At 39.5% G+C, this 20,883-nt stretch overlaps 2 protein-coding genes across 4 annotated transcripts in view; both read left to right on the forward strand.

Annotated features, from left to right (window-relative positions):
* The first annotated feature begins 954 nt into the window (after positions 1-954).
* LOC131177669 (serine/threonine-protein kinase ZRK1-like) lies at positions 955-2,954 on the forward strand. 2 transcript variants are annotated; one of them, XM_058142759.1, is made up of 2 exons: positions 955-1,055; positions 1,900-2,954. In XM_058142759.1, the coding sequence occupies exon 2, from the start codon at positions 1,910-1,912 to the stop codon at positions 2,945-2,947; it is 1,038 nt and encodes a 345-aa protein (XP_057998742.1). In that variant the 5' UTR covers positions 955-1,055; positions 1,900-1,909; the 3' UTR covers positions 2,948-2,954. The 2 variants fall into 2 exon arrangements, with proteins under 2 accessions (XP_057998742.1, XP_057998741.1); XM_058142758.1 differs by having other exon boundaries at positions 980-1,055; positions 1,887-2,954.
* A 2,639-nt stretch (positions 2,955-5,593) lies between these two features.
* The window catches only part of LOC110659906 (sucrose nonfermenting 4-like protein), a 29,998-nt gene continuing 14,708 nt past the window's right edge, over positions 5,594-20,883 (forward strand). Inside the window, exons 1-3 of one of the 2 annotated variants that reach the window (XM_058142751.1) lie at positions 5,594-6,490; positions 6,639-6,726; positions 7,692-7,742. In XM_058142751.1, the coding sequence (XP_057998734.1) occupies positions 6,381-6,490; positions 6,639-6,726; positions 7,692-7,742 (249 nt within the window). In that variant the 5' untranslated portion in view covers positions 5,594-6,380. Of the gene's footprint in view, positions 6,491-6,638; positions 6,727-7,691; positions 7,869-20,883 lie in introns of both variants that reach the window. The other variant, XM_021817989.2, reaches the window with a different exon arrangement.

The following is a 20,883-nucleotide window of genomic DNA, read 5'->3' on the forward strand; positions in this document are numbered from 1 at the left end:
TAATCAGCACGTAAATCTAAAGCACATACATAAATCGCACAGTTACATAATATAGAAAAAAGATTCAACTCAAAGATATATTTATACTGGTCTATACCATGGCATTGTCCTGCACTTCAAGGAGATCAACGGTAGGCTTCAGTTCGGGCCGACTCGCTACCATCGCAAATCTCTTTATATCTAATCAGATTAAAACGCAAAAACTTTTGGGTCGGGTCACAATTCGAGTACATAATAAACATATTCAAAATTTAAGCCACAAAAATATAAAACTTTCTTTTGTTCATTTAGCTCTTATTAAAACTTAAATTCTATGCTTTATAGCCCTGGTCTCAATATACCATCGAACTAAAGCAAATTGATTTCTGCCTCTGATATTTTGATTACTTGAAAAAAATGAAAAAGTGAAGGAGAATAGGCCAGAAATCACTGATGTAGGCAAACAAATTAAGATAGATTTATCAGTCCTTAATTTCTACTTGTAATCATCAAGAATAGGGTTTTGTATCTATATAGTAGCGCCAAAATATATGATTCTTGATGGTTGTTTCTATTTTTTTTATTATTAAAAAAAAATGACTTTTTAAAGGTGTGGAGAGTGAAGAGGTTTTTAATTAAGTCTCATCATTTAATCATTTTATTATTTATCAATTGTATTGTGAGAAAGAAAATTAACTTCCATATTGCATTCCATCAATTATTATTTATTTCTTTAGACCTCTGTGGAATAAAAAATTGACAAAAATAAGGTTCTATATATTGATCAACAGAACTATTTGTTGCTGTCAAATTAACCTCTTGATTAATTAATGCCAAAAACGCCAACTTCTATGAATCATCAATCATTTTAATAAATCTAATCCTCATTGGAAGCTGCCTGATCATATGATTCATCAATTGTCGTAATCAATTAATTAATTAATTAATTAATCATTATCTCTAAAGTCTAACAAATTAACAATCATTCTTATCATCAGAATAGGAGGTATAATCGCATATCTTTTCTCTCTTTCTGCTGGTTCTCTGAAAAGATCTAATTTGGCTGCACACAGCAGGTACGTTCTCTCAGTTATGCTTAGACGTATCTAGTTTTGGTACAGGAAGCATGTTTAATTGAATTTTCACCTTTAGTTTTTACTAAAAATCTTGTTAATTCCATTTGAATCTCTTAGCTGGGCAACTTCACACTCTGCTTCTGGGTGTTGGACCTGCTGGGTGCTGATTTTTGGTTTCACTTTACTTATATTTTGTTAGTTTGCCAGGTTTTTCATGGGGACTTGTTTTGACAGCAGCTGGGTTATGCTTTGTAACTGATATTTTTATGTCTCATCTGTGAGGTTTTTCTGGTTTTTTTTCACTTAAAATTTCATTCAAGTCATAGATTGGGTCTTTAGGTTGGTCTATTTGATCAGGTTTTAGTTTTGCTTGCTATGTTAATTTTTTTTTTGAATCGATTAAAAATAAATAAAGTTTTTGATTTATACATATCAAAAACTACACTCTGCTTCTCTCAAGGATTAGAAAAGATTTGGCTGAAATTAGGTTTTTGTCAACCTCAATTAATTCTGGTATTTACATGCTTTGTTCAATTGATTTTTTATTCATGGACATCAACTTTCTGTTTAATTTTATCAAGTTATCAACTTTAATTAGTGTTAAAATCACAGATTTTCCATTTAGACCTGGGTTCAATTTTATGGTTAATTTTTTTGAAGTTTATTTAAATGATTGTTTCTTGATAATGTGGACCAAATCAAAGGCAGTTACAGACTTGAACTTTAATTAGATGATTTGATTGAATGAGCAAGTGTTATAGCTGATGCATGATCCCACTTTATAGCATGTGAACACACTCACATATACATGTTGGAAGTCAGCATGTTTAGTTCATATGGACAGGCAAGGCAAGATGATGAGATGCTTCGGAGGCAACAAGGATGAGATTGAGAGTGAAAAAGCAGTAATGAGAAATGGAGGAATGTTATTAGAAAAGGCGATTGCCATTAATAATGGCAGAGGTAATCCTATCCGTTCCTTTTCTATCCAAGAGCTTAACAATGCAACAAATAGCTATGATCCAAATCAAATGTTTTTTGAAGAAGAAATGTACAAAATGTATAAGGGTTTTATACAAGATCGCCCAGTAATCGTGAAAAAGTATGAAAATGATGAAAATTTCTTGGAGAACTCTATCAGTGATATAGTGTTTGCATCACAAATGAGTGTACATAAAAATGTTCTCAAACTGTTAGGTTGCTGCTTAGAGTCCCCAATTCCTATTCTAGTTTTTGAACATGCAGAGATGGGAATTCTTGATCATTACATTTTTAAAGATGAACAAAGAGCCGATTTGCGACCTTTATCATGGAAGAATAGGTTGAAGATTGCAGTTGATGTAGCTAATGTGATTGCTTATCTTCACACTGCATTCCCAAGGCCTATTGTTCATAGAGATATCAAATCCAGAAAAATCCTGCTGGATGAAGACTACAGGGCCAAATTGAGTGATTTTTCGTTATCCATATCAATTCCAGAAGGTAAAACCCACATAGTGACTGAAAATTTGACGGGGACATTTGGATATCTAGATCCTGAATATCTTTCAGAAGGTAAGTTTAATGAGAAGGCTGATGTCTTTGGTTTTGGTGTACTTCTGCTAGTGCTTTTGACTGGAAAAGGTCCGTACAATCGATTGGATTATGACCACCTAAATTTGCGTTTGGTGGAGTTTTTCGAGAAATGTATGGAAGAAAATGAAAGGTTAGACAAGCTTATGGACCCTATAATTATTGAAGAGGGGACATGGTCTGGGAAAGAGCAGCAACTCAAAGCTTATGCAAGGCTTGCCCTTCAGTGCATTTGCAAAAGAAGTGAAAATAGGCCAGAAATCACTGATGTTGGCAAACAACTTAGACAGATTTATCAATCCCTAATTTCTTCTTGTTGATCATCAAGATTACTTATTTTCTTTATTTAACTATATCAGCAGTGGTCAAATGTATGAATCTTGTTGATTAAACATTGTGTCTTATTTGGACTCGTAGACTAGATTATATATATGTATCTATATGGACAAGCTTTCAAACTTTTCAATAATTTTGACAAATAGTGTCAAATTAGACCTCAGGATTGTTTAAAATGCAAGCATTTCAGACTTGCCAATAACCCCAACTCTTATGATTAATCATTTTTTTTTTAATGAATCTAATCTTCATTGGAAGCTGCCTGATGAGATAGGAAAAGAACAAGGAAAAGGTCAGTCCACTTGTCTTAATTAATTAATCATTATCTCTAATAAATCTTGATGATGTAAGTGGAAGACATGGGTATCATCTTGATCCCAAGTTCCTATTCTAGTTTTTGAACATGCAGAGATGGGTATTTTTGATCGTTATTCCTAAGCGTATAAGTTAAGTGCAAAAACACTCATATTTTTGTTCTCTAAAGTCATGGATTCGACACCCCTGTAAGCAGAGCTCATTTTTCAGATGACATGACGAAGAAAACCAGTTTTAAGCCAGATTGGACAGGCCAGTGGTTCAAGTCACGGTTAATTCGGTCCGACCAGGTGGTTTGCAAGTGAAACTTGGAAGAAGCTGCCTCGTGGATAGAAAAAGAACATTTAATATAATTTTTTTTGAGGAAATTCAATACAATTAAGTAATAATAATAAAAAGCTATTGCCAGTTGCTGGCATAAATTGACCATCATATTTTGACTATCAGAATTGGATCAGAAGGTAAGTTTAATGAGAAGATTGATGTTTATAGTTTTGATGTACTTCTCTTGTTGCTTTTGACTGGAAAGAAGGCAATGAATACAGATGCTGATGACCCAAACGAGCAATTATTGGTGATCTGTTTCAAGAAATATATTGAGGAAAATGAAAGGTTAGACGAGCTCATGGACCACATAATTCTTGAACAGGGCCATGGCCCGTGAAGGAGCAGCAATTACAAGCTTTTTATTCATGTGCAAGTGAGATGGTGTATATAGAACCATTTTCTATTAAATTATTACTCATACCCATTCATTCTTTATTAATAATTAATTAATTTCATTAGGATAAGAATTTCAAGTTAGTATAGGAAATTTCTCTTCAATTCAACCCAACAAGAAAATTTTGTTAAAAAATAACAAAGAAAAGGAAAAGTGTGGCAAGTGGGCATAGATTAAAATGGCTTTTCCACTCAGAAACATAATAAGGTGAAGTAGCTTTCAATTAATGATTATATAATAGACATTGCTAAACAAAGATTGAAGGGTCTAATCATTAGATTGGAATCTGGGATTCATGGACTAATGGAAAGGTCTATTCTTGCCTTCTAACCACCGGACCTAATCACTTGAAAAACTCTTTTAGACAACACTTTTTTAAATTTTGCCCTTTCACTACAAATAGAGCCAACTATATGGTAGAGATTCCCTTAAATCACCAAATAAAATCTTCTTTATGCTTTCTTTTTAAACTTATCAAGCTGTTTAATGAGTTTAGTGCATGTTAAGTTATTGATCATTAATGATCAATGATTATTACTCTTTAATTGATTTTCTTATGAAAATATACACACTTTAAATGATGAAGGATATTGAAGACTTTTCACACTTATTGATTCACAATAAATATTTTTTCAATAGATAATTGAGGAAATGGGGATTTAAATTTGAGTATACAGATAAGTTATATGGTTTTAGTTACTGAATGTTAAGATGAAAATAAATGTTTTGAATTTTGAATTTATTGATTATTAATTTCAAAAGTTAATTTAAAAATTATATTTAGCAAACATTACATATAAAAAATGAAAAATGAAAAATTAGTACTGTGATTTACTAAAAAAATTAAAAATTAGTTTTTAAATACTCAATTAATTGAATATTTAAATTTCATGATAATAAATAATTTTTATATTTTATAAATTCAAATTTAAGAATAAATAATTAATTCCTAAGTTTTTTTTTCTCTATTAATTTTATATAAATTATTTCTTAAATTCTAAATTATAAATAAAATAAATCGAATTTAACTCTACTTAAAAATTAATTTAAAAAAAAAAATTATTGAAATACCTCAAATATTTCAGATTAATATGGAATAATATTAATTTTATCATTTATTTAATTAATTATTAAAACTTAAGAGAGTGATTTCTTTTTAAAATATATATTATATTTAAATTTAAACTCTAATCATTATAGAAATTATTTCACTTAATTAAAATTTACTAGTTAAATCTTATATATCTTAAAATTTATTTTAAAAAATGTCATTGAAAAAAGATAACAAAAATAATTAAAAAATAATTCATTTAAATTAAAATAGATAAATATTTTTTACTAATTAAATTAACATAAAAATTTTAATTATTAAATTTTAGAAATCATTGACCTAAAAAAAATAAATAAATAAAAAGATGGATCATATCATTATTTTATTAAAATTAAAATATATTTTATTTTATTAATAATTAATTAACAAAATATCTTGTATGGATTAACCTTTCTTCCTGGGCTTTACCGAGATCATTAATTTCCCTTGTTTTCTTTTGCACGCTATTTTTTTTTTTAATTTAAATAAATTTATTTTTTGGTTTTTGGTGGTTTGTGTTCTGTTTCAGTTTCTGTTGTTAATTCGTCAGATTCTCATCGCTTAAGAAAAGAAAAAAGAAAAATAAAAAACCCACAAAGAATCTCTTTTGAGATCCAACACCACAATGCCAATTTCTCTTTAATCCTGCCCTATAACAATTACGGTTTTTCTTTCTCTATCATTCCCATTGTCCCTCTAAATTACCACTAAACCCACTCTTTTCTCACTCAATTCTGTGCCCAGTGTTCATTGTTTTGGGTTCCCAGATTCGATTCACCTCTAAAGTTTTGTTTTTTTGGACCGGATCAAAAGCTTCAATTGAGGCTCTAGTGGATTTGTGGTGGGGTTTTCATGGTTGTTTGATTTGTTGACTTTTGGGTTTGAATTGCTGATCATAAGAAGCTGAGATTGCTGGGATTTGTGTTTGGTTGGTGTTGCATGTAGGGAATTCTTCAGTTTGGGGCTCAAATTCAGTGAGTTTTGGTTGAATGCGGAGAAGGAGATTTCTAAGGATTTGGATTTTATAAATTTTAGGGTTTTGGCTTTGATTTGGTGACTCTACATGTGTAAGCAGTAAGGGGTCCTCTGCTAGACTGTGGAGGATCCCTATTAATTGTTTTATTATTTTCCTAATTATTATTGTTGAAGAGGTTGAGAAATGCAAATAATAACAATCAGTTGATTTGAAGGCTTTGTTTTTGGCAAGTTGAGGGATTTTGCATACTTGGCATTTTGTGGATTGGTATTGATTGTCGCACATATATATACATAAACTGTTTTTGGGAGGGCGATGTTTGGTTCTAGTACAGCTACCGGCCATGAAGATACTGTAGTGGTTCCTATGCGCTTTGTGTGGCCGTACGGAGGGAGGAGTGTCTTTCTCAGTGGCTCTTTCACTGGGTGAGTTACTAGATTGACCAAATTCAGATTTTTGACTTGATTTCTTACTAATAGTGAACGCATAAATGGGCTTTTCTAGTTTAGTGATATTTAATTGTGTGTATTGGATGATTGATGGCGGTTTTGAATGGAATTATTATCTGAACAGTTGGACTGAACACATATCTATGTCACCAATGGAGGGATGCCCGACTGTTTTCCAAGTTATTTGCAGCTTAACACCAGGACACCACCAGGTTGGCTGACTGCAATGCTTGATATTATTCTCATAACTCAGCTTGTCAAGGCATTTTTAAGAGCTATGAGACTTGAGTATATTTAATGTCATAGCATGTGTTATTTGAAATATTTTCATTGTATAATTGGCGTCCTGGAATTTTTGATATGAATGTTATGTCTATATGTAGTATAGCAGTTAACGCCAATGATTATCAAGGAGCAAACATGGACAGAATGTGAAATGCTACTTCTTAATAGTTATATCCAATACATTCTTGCACATAAAGTGTTAAGAGACAAAATTAGACCCCCATGTCCAATTGGGGAAAAAAAAAAAGGAAAAAAGAATAAAGAAAATATTGTGTCTAGCTTTGGAGAAGGCTACTCATTGTGCAACTTAGTCCTCTTCCTTGGACCGATCAACAAAGAGATAAGATTACACAAAGGAATTAAATGATTTAGGACTCAGGGGTTCTCAAATTGGTTCCCTGTATAAGCTACCTTTTGTACCGTAAAGCCTTCATGCATTCCATCAGCAGTCATAGGGGCTCTCTAATATCAGTAAGCAAAGTTTGTTTAAATCCAGGTTATCAATGCATACAAATTAGCACGTGGTTGTGTATGGCTATTATTTATATGGTTATTAGTATTACCCAACATTGGCCTTAAAAATAAGATATATATATATATGTATTTTTTTTTTTTTTTTGTTTCTAATTGTTCCAATTTGTTGCAGACCTAAATTATGTTGGGACAGCTATAAAATATTGGACTTTGGGTAACTTTTATGGGATTTTCCTTTTAATACATTGTTGGTGATTGTTAGGGACTGAATCACTGAATGTTAAAAGCATTACATTTCGATATGTTTGTCTTTTTTATTTCCTTATTGAGTGCTTATTGATGTTTAATGCAACAAAGAGATGTTAATTTTGGACGTTGCTACTGATATTCATTTTTTTTTTTGTCCATTTAAATGTAGTACAAGTTTTTTGTTGACGGAGAATGGCGGCATGATGAACACCAGCCCTCTGTAAGTGGGAATTATGGGGTAGTAAATACAGTTTTCTTACCTAGTCAACCTTATATGAATACTCCAGTTCTTGATCTTGAGACATCTGGATCTAATATGGAGCTGGATGATGCCTTTTCACGTCCGGTAAGAGTCTAATTGAACTTTTAGCCAGTCATGAAGTCCCATTGTCTCATCATCTTGATTTCAGAGTGTTCATAATCATTTTTCAAGTACTGCTTATTTCTCATGTCTGTAACAAGGATTAAGTAATCACTTCTTTTTGGATCTGTTATCCATTGTACTTTCCCAGTTTATGTATAAGCATAAATGACTTTAGTCCATTATTTTCAGTAAATTGTTCATTCTTGATATATGCATGGTTCACTGTAGACAAGCCATGCCTGCCAAACTGTCGTGTCATTAGATTTTATTGGAGGAATATGAATATTTATTGGAGGAATATGAATATTCAAATAGGAAAAAGAAAGGAGGGAGAGCGGGGGGGGGGTGGGGGAGAGGAGAGAGTGGGGTGCAGAAGCAAGATAATAGAGAATCAGAGATGTGATAGAAAAAAAATGTTTTGTCAAAGCTGTCGACACCATATTTTGGTCGATCCCTAGAATCAATAAAAATTCTTCTTTGAACAGCTAATCACGTTTCCGGTCCCTCCTTGATAGGCGGTCACATTTCCGATCTCTCCTCACAGAGATTTGAATCAATGCTAAGTCCTAGCATCCCTTAAAACTCAGCCGATCTCTCAAATCATTTACCGATCCCTCAAACCCGTTTCAGAATTTCCGTAATCTTCGGGTATATTCCTGATCTCTGTTGATGAATAAAATGAACGGGCACTAGATCTTTTCCTACCAATTTTATTGCCGACCTCCTTTCCGAAAGTTTAAGAGCTAAAGTTTTGGTTCGATTCCGATCTTAAGTGTTCGAGTTAAATTTTCAGTCAAGTTCTTCAAAGATTTCTTCCCTACCGATCTCATGTTCAAAGTGCTTTCCGATCTCTCATACTTAGATTAATAATCACATTTAGTTTTTGTTTCTTTGTGCTCATACAATCAAATACTCGCATAAATAATGGTTTAAAATTTTCCGATCACAATCATTCATTGAACAAAAGGCATTTCATTTCATGTCATAATTTGTACAAGTTATTCGGTGGGGATCACCTCACTGATCTACATTTGGATCACTCCTCTCTCCCTCTCACCCTCGGCCATCCTCACTGCCTTCATCATTGTCCTCGGGAGCCACATCGGCCATCCAAGAAAAGTCTTCTTCGGGTAACGCTCCGGAGTGCGGCCAAGAGATCCTTGTGAGCCTTCACATAGGCCTCGGCTATTCCGCCACCATCTCTTCATCCCTCTCCTTAAGCTCCTTATCTTTCTCCTTAAGCTCCTTATCCTTCGCCTCAAGTTCCTCTATAAGTTGAGCGACTGGCTTCCGTTGGCATGAAGCACTGGACTTCCTTAAGAGCACGGTCCCTCTCATCCAAAGCACGATTCTGCTCGCCAACCGGTCTTCATGGAGCTTTGCCCGTCCCTCGACTTGAGATATATAATCCGAGCGGATGAGAGTTGGGATCGGAGGAATCCACCTCCCGATTCTTCTTCCCGATCTCCTTACCTGTGCGCCGAATCCTCTCCGATCATGGTCCGGTTCACGCACACTCCACGCTTAAGCTCATGGTCCGAGTCAATATGTCGTCGAGACCATTCGGGATAGCTTGTCCCGATCCTCCGAAAGAAGATGGTAGACCCGTGACTTTGGCGAAATCGAGTTCTCCTTGATGATCCGGTTATTCCTCAAGCAATGATCAAGACTTGAGCGCCCGAGAAGAGGTCCTCCTGAAGCTTGAGAAGGCCCCCTTCCCGCTTGGAACAATCGCAAGAGTCGGAGGTCGCTCCTCCGATCTAGGAGGAGATCGGGTAGCTTCAGTGGTCGGACCGAAGGTTGGGGAGGATCACTTTGTATCTCCCGTGTTCGTGGCCAGGCGCTTGGAGTCGTTCAACGCTTTATCTCCTTTATCTTCCGAGATCTCTCTCTCCTTCTTCCATTTCCTTGAACCTCACCACCCGCCATACCGCACAAAGAAAAGGTTAGTGAGATCGCTAAGGTCCCGAGATCGAGGTATAGAAAATACCGATGCCGAGGTTAGAGAGCGGAAGCTCGCGGTCTTGGCCAAAGAGCGATTGAACACCAATGGTGCAAGCTCGGCGATCACCGAATCCAAACAAGAATACTTTTAGTGGCAGCCTCACTCTTCGATCCATCACTATCAAACTTTCCTCTTCGCTCGTGGTAATATGGTTCTAAGCAAGGGTCCCCTGGTACCACCACCATGGGAAATCCTCAAAGCGGCTCGGATCTTTGCTCCTCACAATGAAGAAACGATTCTTCCAGTTCTTAAGAGACGAGGCGATCGGAAAAGAGCCCGCAATTAGGCTTCACCAAAGAACCAATGGTCATCGCCCTTTCGGTGAGTTAGCCTGCGGCTTGGCGAACACTTTAGTCGTAGGTCCGATTCCCTTAGCTCGGCATAGACCTCGGAAAGCAACCAAGATCCGCCACGAGTTGGGGTGGATTTGAACAATGGATATTCGTGAAATTTTAGGACCTCCTTATAGAAATCGGCTAGAGGAACCTCGGACGGCCTTTAATCGTTTCTTCAGACACCATGACCATGTCATCCTCTTCAAAAGAATGATCGACACGAAGATCGCCATGGCACTTGATCACCATATGAATCGTGACAAATGTTGTATTCTTGAACAACGATTGCGCATCGGATTCCGAAGAACCGATGGAAGCTCGTCTATAGGAAGGGTCTCTCTCCTTGAAGAAGGCGCGTGACGCTTTAATGGTACGACAGGCCCGACTGGAGCAGACCCTAAGGGGTCCAGTTGCGCGCTTGGTTCGATCGCTTCTTCTTCATCAGACGATGACCAAGAGAAATCAATGTAAGGAGGTCTAGCCGCTCACTTACCTTCTGAACCACTCATATTCAAAATAAACAAAGAAATTAAACAAAAAAAGAAGATCAAAGTCCTTACGAGTCTAATCGGCGTCGGAGAAACACAAGAAAAAGAGAGAACTTCAAGCTATGAGCAGAGATCAAAATGAAATTAGATAACAACTGGCGAACCCTCCCCTATTTATACTAGTCCGAGCATTTAATGCTCGCGAGGTTCTAGGCGGCGCATCGATTGGTGAGACTCGACAGCTGTTCTGACACTTCTCTCAAATGTCCGAATGTTCAAAGATCGGTTAATTGGAGATCGGCATAATAAGTTAAATATTTTGAATAAAGGATCAGTCAAGTGTCATTCAAGTAAAGAACCAGATCGGATAACCACCTCAGAGATCGGAAAATAATCAATGCAATAATAATAAGATGATAATTGACAAAATAAAATTTTTATTTTCAAAAGATCTGATTACATCATTTGGGCAATCTCCAGGGATCGGATTACATTAAAGATCGGATTACATCATTTGAGCGATCTCTAGGGATCGGATTACAATAAAGGACTAACTACATCATTTGGGTGATCTCTAGAGATCTGATTACATTGACAGACTACATCATTTTGGCGATCTAAGGATCGGTTTACAACTGATCCCAAGGATACTCCCAGGAGATCCATGGATCAGTTTATAACTAATTCCAAGGATACTCCCAGGTGTTCCAAGGATCAGTTTATAACTGATCCCAAGGATATTGCCGACCGGATGCTTCATCCGCTGTCGGAACACCCAATGTGGATCGACCATTGTCGGAACACTCAATGTGATGAGAAGCCGAATGAACTCGCTTGAGCAACTCGAGATCGGTACAACCGAAGCACACGGATCGGTCAAATCCAGTTCTCTCACCATCGCCAATTAGGACCATCCAATCACCGGATCGTAAATTTTCAAGCGAGAAAGGGAATTCCATCTAAGAGGATCAAAACCACTTGTAGCCTAACTTTCCCGAATGGCTAGAACCAAGAAACAAGGAGAAAGAGAGAAAATCGAATGAAGGAAATGCCACTATCAACAGGGTATATATAGGGAAAATGGGCATTTAATGTCGAAGAAAACGGCTTGACGCTTCAAAATCGAGATGTAATTAATGCTTGGACCGAATCCAGATCGATCAAGGGATAAAGGGATCGGAGATAGGAGATCAGCATGAGAGATCGGAATAGGAGCTAGGAGGATCGGAAGACAAAAAGAATAAGACAAATTCCAATAACCGCCGCCGAATCGAGCCGAGGTAGTTAAAGCGTGGCACGAGATCTCCACCGCACGCCTAAGAATCGCCGCACGTCGACAGTGCCGTGGTGTGTCATGACATACCAGACATCCCAATCTCCACCGTTGATCTCACTTGTAAGGATGAATCCGAACCCTTGGATCAAAAGAGAAGATGACGATACGGCGTTTTCACTCTCACCTCGGATCGTTCCGACAAGAGGATTCAAGACCGTCGGATTAAAAGAGGAAAAGGACAAATACTTTGAGAAGTGATCTCACCATTCGCTTTGATTCTCTTTAATTCTGAACATCCGATCATGTACTTCAAAATCGACCCTCCATCTCCTCAAAATGAATCTTGACCCTTCATGGGGAGCACCGATTCCTATAAATACCGCATGAAAAACTGCTCAAGGGGGACAAAAATATAAGCCGTAGGTCGCTATTATCGTGGAGGAACTCAAACTTCATTCGCTTTGTTACTCTGTGTTTTGTAGTGATTAAAAGACTTTTGAAACTAGTTTTCAGGAGTGTTTTCTTGGAAAAGGTTTTGAATCTCGAACTCCATATTTCAGCTTGTTCATTATCCGACATCAACTCTCAGCCGATCAATCCGCCATCTTCGCTACTATTTACCATCTCATAGTTATTTCAACACATTTGGCTCCTCACAGACATCAACTCTCGCCGATCAATCCGCCATCTTCATCACTATTTACCACCTCATAGTTATTTCAATATATTTGGCTCCTCACAGTAAGAGCTCATCGTTGCTTACGCTTATTTTCCACACTTCCTTTGTTCTTTATATATCCGCAACTTCCTTCAAGGATTATTTTGCACTAGAGAACCTCAAAAGGTGTTATTGTAGGAGTTCATGCTACTGCTTTATTAAGCGCCTACGCTTATTTCCGCATTTTCCTTGTTCTTCTTACGCCTAGACCATTTCTCGCACAAGCAATCCCAAAGAAAGTCACTCTCAAATCATTTTTTAGTGATCAGTTCATTTTATTGATCTCCGTCATTTCAAAATCAGTTTTCTAACTCTTTGTAGTATGTAAATGGTTGGGTAAACGAGGTAGTCGCAACTTAGAGGTCTCCTTTAAAAGAGGACCTCAATAACACGCCAGAAGATAGCCGAACTATTAGGCCGACGAAACAGCAATTCGGCAAGATGTCATAAATAGAACCAAAGTAAACATAATGTAATAGATCGGACGTTAATAGATATTGGTAAAATGACTACATGAAAAGGTCTGAATCAAGTCTAGTGTTCCTGCTCAGCCATTGTGGTATCCGTAAACCTTATCCCCAAAGATTTTTGAAGGTCGAATTCTTAGTTTTAGGTTCTTAAGACTCGTAGTCGTGGTTAAATTTTTAAAGGTCGGAAAAGTTTTTGTCCGAGTCTCATCAAAATAGAAGGGGTAAGAGTCCTTATCCTATCCTTGCCTAAAAGTTTTAAGTCAACTCTTAAAGGAGATCGGAGGAGGGTTCTTATCCTGTCTCCTTCAAAATTTTGATAAACATTAAGTAGGGATCTAAGAGAGTTCTTATCCTGTCTCAACTCAAAACATTAACGAATAACTCTAAAGGAGATCGGAGGAGGGTTCTTATCCTGTCTCCTCTCAAAATTTTAATAAATAACTTAAAAGAGATCGGAGGAGGATTCTTATCCTGGTCTCCTTCAAAATTTTAATAAACATTAAATAAGGATCTGAGGAGAGTTCTTATCCTGTGTCCACCTCAAATTTTAATAAACATCTGATAGAGATCGGAGGAGAGTTCTTATCCGGTCTCATCCTCAAAACTTTAAATAAATAACTTAAAAGAGACCGAGGAGGGTTCTTATCCTGTCTCCCTCATAATTTTAATGAACAACTTAAAAAGATCTGAGGAGAGTTCTTATCCGATTCTCACACCCGTTCACTAAGGTTGTCTCATTTACTTATGTATCTGGGTGATCCAAATTTAGTGAAAAATCAAACATTCCTTCTACCAAAAGGATTAACATTGCCGCCTAAGCCCTTCTAACTAATTTGTAAAGGACGCAGAATTAAATCTACTTACCCTTATTAAGGGACGAGGTGGGGTGCCTAACACCTTCCCCACCCGCTTACTGGACCCGAACTTAGAATCTCTGTTTTAAAGTGGTTTCATTTTTAATTTAACTTCTCAAATGGTTTTCCTTAGTTTCCCTCAAAACTAAGGTGGCGACTCCTCACTTTTTCCCACTTCGGTGAGTGATCGTCCAGGCGACCGCAAAATCTATTGCGACAGCTTGGCGACTCCACTGGGGACTAGTTTGGGGACCTAACCCCAGTCTAGAGGCCCAAAAGTAGGCTTAATTTTTGTCCGATCAAATTATAGTTAGATGGGCTCACTCGACGATGTTTTATACGTTGATTATTATTGCTGCTAACCGTTTTGTTTGTTTTGCCTGTTTTATTCCCTCTCAGTGCTCTTCGCTCGAAAAAAAAAGGAAAAAGGGAAAATGAAAAAATAAAATCCCCCTGAATTGGGAAGAGGTAAAAGTGTCCCTTCACACACTGAACACTCACACAATGTCCTCACACACTATGGTCCTAACCCGGGCTTTCTTACCCTTTTAGGAAAGTAGGAGGGAGTCATGTAGCGCATTCGTGGGTTTTACCCCGTTAGTATCCGTGAAGGCTTCTGCTCAAATTGAAACTCGTTCTATTTACCGTGATACCCGTGGAATTTTCCCGACAATATCATGGGGGTAGAATGGGGCTCTACTGTTTACAGTAGGGGCAATTTGGGAACCTGTGGCTATTAGAAAAATTAGATCCTGAGCTAAACCGTCACGATAGCCGTCAAAGCCGTAGTAAACCGCCTCATAAGATAGAACTATCCAGATAGGTAGCGCTACTCCTGTTAGAGTCTCCCTACTATAGGACAAAAGGGGCATACTTACTCTTACCCTATTCTGCTTTAATTTCCTTTTGTTTATTTCTTTCAGGGTAATTTTGAATCCTACCAAAACGCCTACAAATTTTCCTACTTTGATAAATGTGTACGTGTTACTCACAACAAGATGATTCAAAATTACCCTAATTTGTCTTACTAACAAATTCTCCCGCAGGCGTTACCAAACCGAGGGTCTGTAAAAGGATAGGCATCATTTTTTATCATGGCATCCTCGAGTCAGTCGGCAGAAAAGGCTCAGAATGCTAGACTTTGGTCCGAATCAGTTCATAGTCCGGTACCCTCGCAAAATGATGCTTCCGAGGCACCTGTTAGCTCGCTACCTTCGCTAGATCTGGACAAAATAGAGGTCAAAATGAACAACCTCGAGGGTATGTCTAATAGATGGAGGTTGCTTCCCACTGTGTCAAGGTACGCTTTGAAGAGAAGTACGGAAGGATTGCAATCTTAATGCAAGTCAAGGTCCAAATCCCGGCATTAAAAGCCATGTTGTCGGTTTGGAATCCTAAGTACGGAGTATTCTCTTTCAATGATATTGACACGGTCCCCACTATGGAAGAATATCAGGCATTGCTGGGGATCCCATACTCCTTGCAGAACAGGATCTACTTACACCTTGAGCATAGACAGACCTGGAAACGGTTGGCACATATGTTGGGTTTTCCCCCAGAAGAAGTGAAGTCCAGAGAAACAGTCAAAGGGAACACGCATGGATGGTATTGGACGTACCTTGAAAAGCGGTTAGATCATTACCTCCAAGAGAAACAGTGGGATCAAGCTTCCATGGCACTCGCCTTGGGAATCTATGGTCTGATCCTGTTCCCGGGGCCATTGAGGATCATCACTTGCAAAGCAAAGGAGGTATTTTGGACAGTAGAAAGACAGGGGATCAATCCGATACCAGCAATTCTTGCCGAAACCTTGTTAACCCTAACTTACTGCAGACAACAGGGGAAAGGGTCCATTAAGTGTTGCTCTCAGTTGTTATACCTCTGGACTATCAGTCACATGTGTCCTGTGGAGACAAAAGGATTGACTTGGTACCTTGACCAGCCTCCCATTGAGAAGATGACCCGGTTAGTGATCAGCCCGAAGAATGAAAAACAAGCATGGAACGGATTTTGAGTTTCAATAGCCATGGTTACGTTGGAGGAAGTCAGGCGCCAAGTCAACCCTTCTTGATCGGACAGAGGTATTCGGTGTCCTCGATTGGGATAACCGCACACAAGTTACACTCCGGCATTGGTAATGAGGCTGTTCGGCTCAACACAATCTGTGATCAACATTGAAGAATACCACCAAGGTCACTTCTACCATGAGCTCAAGGAAGAAGAAGGGTTGAAAATGGCTCGCAAGTCCTGGGAAAGCATCACTCTGATAGAGAAATCACCCAAAGGCCCAAGTGCCTCGGGCGATTATCTTAAATGGAGAACTGACAGGACCGAGAACACTCTCATCAGAGAATTCAAGGACGACAACCCTCGCCAAGACGCCTTATTAGAGGAAACTGATAATCGCCTGGTTGACTCGCTACAAAAGGCAAATACCGAGAACTCACAATTGCAGGAACAAATAAAACAGCTGAAGGACCAACAGCAGAAAATTAAGAGGAGGATAAGAAAGCTCAGGGAAGAGGCAAGGGCCGAAAGAATAGGGTTCGAAGAGCAAGAGGTACAGTGGGAAAAGGAAAGAGACTCTCTCCAAGCTGAGGTTAAAGAGATGAAAGGGCAGAATAGTAAGCTTCAGGAAAGGATGAAGTACCAAGAGGTGCTCGTTGAAGAGTATAAACAGGAAAACAAGAAGAAGAAGCTTGAATTAAAAGAACAGGCACTACTCATCAACGATATCTTGAAAGAGTGTGCTAAAGAGAGAAAAGAAAAAGAAAAACAAGCTGCCCTCTATCAAGAACTAAAAGAGAATGTAGATCAGCTGGAGAGAACAATAGCACGAGGAAAACAAGAATTATTACCGGAATCCGAGTACGCCTAAAGCATTCGATCCTCGCTGTGCAAGAAGAGAGGTTATATGAGTATCTCAGAAAATGTCATCTTATTATAAAGAACCTTCCAGAGCCAAGGCCAATGTAAAAGACACAATGTGTAAATTACTCAGTTAATGAAGTGATTTTTGAACCATTGTTTAGCAAAATTTGTGAATGAATAGTATGACTCCCGTAGGAACTTCCTCGCTAGGGTTATGTGAAAAATTGAAATGCGCTATATGGGCAAGTATCATAAATGCGCATTCAATCTCGTCATTCACGGTCAGACTATCGAACGATGCCATGATAAAGCTGAGGCAATTATCCTTTTTACAGATTTCGACTTGGCTCTCAAATGCCACTGTATCCTTCGTCCAGACCAGGACTTTTAGTTTCTCTGCAAAAATTCAAATTTTATTTAAAATTTTCTTTTTATCCCTCACAGGAAATCAATATTGATTCAAACAAGGCAAGTCTGACCAAACACACGGTTCAACCCAAGCGAGTGTACTTAACAAGATCTCGAACAAGGAAGATAATGGAAAATCAGGAGCAAGTACAGAACCTACAGGGGCAGGTCTCCGAGTTGAAAGATCACTTTACAAATTATGAGACTAATGAAGGAAATGTCTCGAACAAACCTACTTGAACCTAGCACACCATTACCTAATCCAACCCCAACAGCAAATGATCCTCAAAAAGCTTCAACCTCTTTTACCTTTCAGTCTCCCATTCCGGACCCGACAATCACTGTCAATCCGGTGACCATAAATAATGACCCACCTTTTTCCTATTACCCGGCCGTCTCAAATGCCGAGCCTCACCATTCAATCCCGATCCCTCCAGTTTACTCCACCCCTCAGCTCCCGGTTGGAGGAGTGTATCATGCGGTGGAAGGAGAACATAGGGCGAGAGATAACGAGAAACTATCTGCCCTAGAAGAAAGACTGAGAGCAATAGAGGGGCTGAACATGTATGGTTCAGTCGATGTGTCGTCACTGAGATTGGTGCCAGATGTGGTGGTACCACCCAAATTCAAGGTTCCGGATTTCGACAAGTACACCGGAAACTCGGATCCCCGCATCCACCTGGCAACCTACATTGCCAAAATGTCTGCCTTAACGGAAGACGATAGACTTCTCATTCACTTCTTTCACGAGAGCCTCTCCGGAGCAGCTCTGAGATGGTGCATACAATTGGACAGGAGCAAGCTACACTCCTGGAAGGATTTAGCCGATACCTTTCTGAAGCAATATAAATTCAATTGTGATGCGGCACCCACAAGGAGGGACCTCCAGAACCTGGTACAGAAAGACCGGGAAGGTTTTAAGCAGTATGCCCAACGATGGAGGGAGAAGGCTGCAGAAGTATATCCTCCAGTGACCGACAATGAGCTTTGCTCCCTATTCATCGAAACATTGAAGGCTCCCTACTTCAACCTAATGATTGGCAATACCTCCAATAGCTTCTCAGATATCATCCAAGCCGGTGAGAGAATTGAAGCTAATCTGAGAATAGGAAGACTACAGGAGTTGGCTGAAAACCCTGTGAAGAAGCCCGCCAATTTTGGCAAGAAGAAGGAAGGTGATGTACACTCTGTCACCCGTCCAAATAATTACCCCCAATTTCCCCAAAATAACTACCGGCCATATCCTCCCTCTCAGAGCTCAACTATCGCGAACATCCCACCCCCTTTCCCTAATTATTCACAACCACGCCCACAATACGCCCCACCTGCAAATTTCCAACCAAGACCACCTCCTCCTCCAGCTCAACCACGGCCACCACAAAATAACCCAAGACCTCCAAGGAATCCTGATCCACCCCTTCCCCTCCCTCTCAGTGAAATATACCGATACCTTGTCGGTATAAACCAAATCGTACCAGTCCCTTTAGACCCAATCCGGCCGCCATATTCCAGGTGGTATGATGCCACAGCCCGTTGTGAGTATCATGGAGGAGCACAAGGGCATTCAACTGACAACTGCGGGGCACTCAGAGGGAGAGTGCACGCTCTAATCCGGAACGGGTGGTTGAAAATCGAGGGAAATGGTTCCCTCCCCAATGTTACCTCAAACCCACTGCCTAACCACAATGCGGGCAGTGGTGTAAATATGATAGAGTCTAAAGGAGAGGGATCAACACCAGAAGTGGATGAGCTGGTTCCATACTTTGAGGAGATTTTTGCCATAGCAATGAGGGAAGGTTATCTTTCCTCTCAGGTAGCGGGAGCTGAGGAAAGTGCGAGGTGTCCTTACCATGGAGGGGCAGCTGACCATGAGCTGCGAGATTGTGAGGGGTTCAGGCAAGAGGTCCGGAACTTATTGTCTTTTAAGGTTTTGAGATGTCAGAAGAGGTCAAAAACGGAAGGGGAAGTGAACACCACAAGATTCAGCCAAACTGCTTCTACCTCCAAGCCCAGAATCACCTTCTCACCCCCAGTAGCCTCACCACCAGTAACAGTTATTCAGACTCCGCCACAACTTCCTGTCACCAATACTCACGCTGTCCCTTGGAATTATAATTTCTAAGTTTTTACTCAGGGAGCGTCAAGCAGCACATCCGCTCCTAGCCTTGCCTCACCTCCGGCACCACCAAAGCCATGTTTCGCTCCTCACGAGCACTTCAGGATGACTTATGCTGGACCTGCCAGCAGCATTACTCCCCAAACAAGTCCCCAGCCTGTTATTGCAATAAAACCCTCTCCACCTGAGCAAGAAGTCGAGTTTATAACCCGAAGTGGGAGGTGTTACGGGAACGAGGAAAGAGAAAAGAGAAAAGGGAAAGTAAAGATGGGAGAGTCATCAAGAAACACTAAGAGGAGGTTGAGAAAGCGAGGAAGCAGAGCTCATTGAGCATAGAGAAGATGAAGAACTGTTGCTCCAAATAATGAAGCAGAGCGAGTATGACGTGGTGGAACAGTTGAGAAAGACACCCGCTCGGATTTCGCTGTTATCGCTGATTTTGAGTTCGGAAGTGCACCGACAAGCCTTACAGAGAATCCTGGATCAGGCCTTTGTCAACCCTGACATTACTCGGCGCTTGAGAAGTTAGTGGGACAAATCCAGCATCGGCTCGTAGCCTTTTACGAAGAGGAGGTAGACCTGCAGCTTAGGGCATAATAAAGCTCGCATGTAACGGTGAAATGTAAAGGTCAGATAGTGGCCAAGGTCCTCATCGATAACGGATCAGCCCTCAATGTCGCTTAGCGCTACCTTGGCTAGATTGCCGCTGACCAATCGGACATACGCCAAAGTGCTATGGTGGTGAGTGATTTTGACGAACAAGGAGAGAAGTCTTTGGGGACATTGACTTGCCAATCCAGTCGGTGCATGTACTTTCAAAGATCACGCTTCAAGTGATGAACATTGAGCCACCTACACCATGTCGTTAGGGAGGCCTTGGATCCATTCTGCGAATCTTCGTTCCTTCCGACTTTGCACCGTAAGATCAAATACATTAAGGACGGCAAAATCATCACGGTGAGGGGGAAGAAGCTATCGGTCACCAAGCCGCAATTACTTCCCTATGTGGAAGCGCCGAGGAATCAGAAAGCTCTTTCCGTGCCCTTGAGTTACAAGATCTGGGAAGGAGGGGCCATGGCTATGGTGGCCAAAGTAATGTCAAGAAGCGGGTATGAAGAAGGTAAGGGCCTAGGCGCCACATTACAAGGGATTGTCGAGCCTATACCGGCCATTCAGAAGATAGGCCGTTATGGTTTGGGGTATGAGGAGGATGCCCTCGCGGATGGGCGATTCTGGATGAGAAAAATGCTTCGATCGTAGATTTGACGTAAGATGGGAAAGGTGAAAGTAGTCCCGAGAATCACGGAAATCTTCACCAAACCGGTCATTCAACATCCGCAAGTACGTAAGAATCACCTGATGATCCATCCATAGATGTCATCCAACTGGATTCCTTGTATGAGGCCCTAGTTTCGCCAATGGCTGAAGAGCAGGAGCTTGACAACTGGACAACGGA

This window comes from Hevea brasiliensis, unplaced genomic scaffold (genome assembly GCF_030052815.1).
Source record: "Hevea brasiliensis isolate MT/VB/25A 57/8 unplaced genomic scaffold, ASM3005281v1 Scaf7, whole genome shotgun sequence".
NCBI lineage: Eukaryota > Viridiplantae > Streptophyta > Magnoliopsida > Malpighiales > Euphorbiaceae > Hevea > Hevea brasiliensis.

Coding starts and splice junctions, on each gene's coding strand:
- LOC131177669 (XM_058142758.1), top strand. CDS start 1,892: ATGGACAGGCAAGGCAAGATGATGAGATGCTTCGGAGGCAACAAGGAT.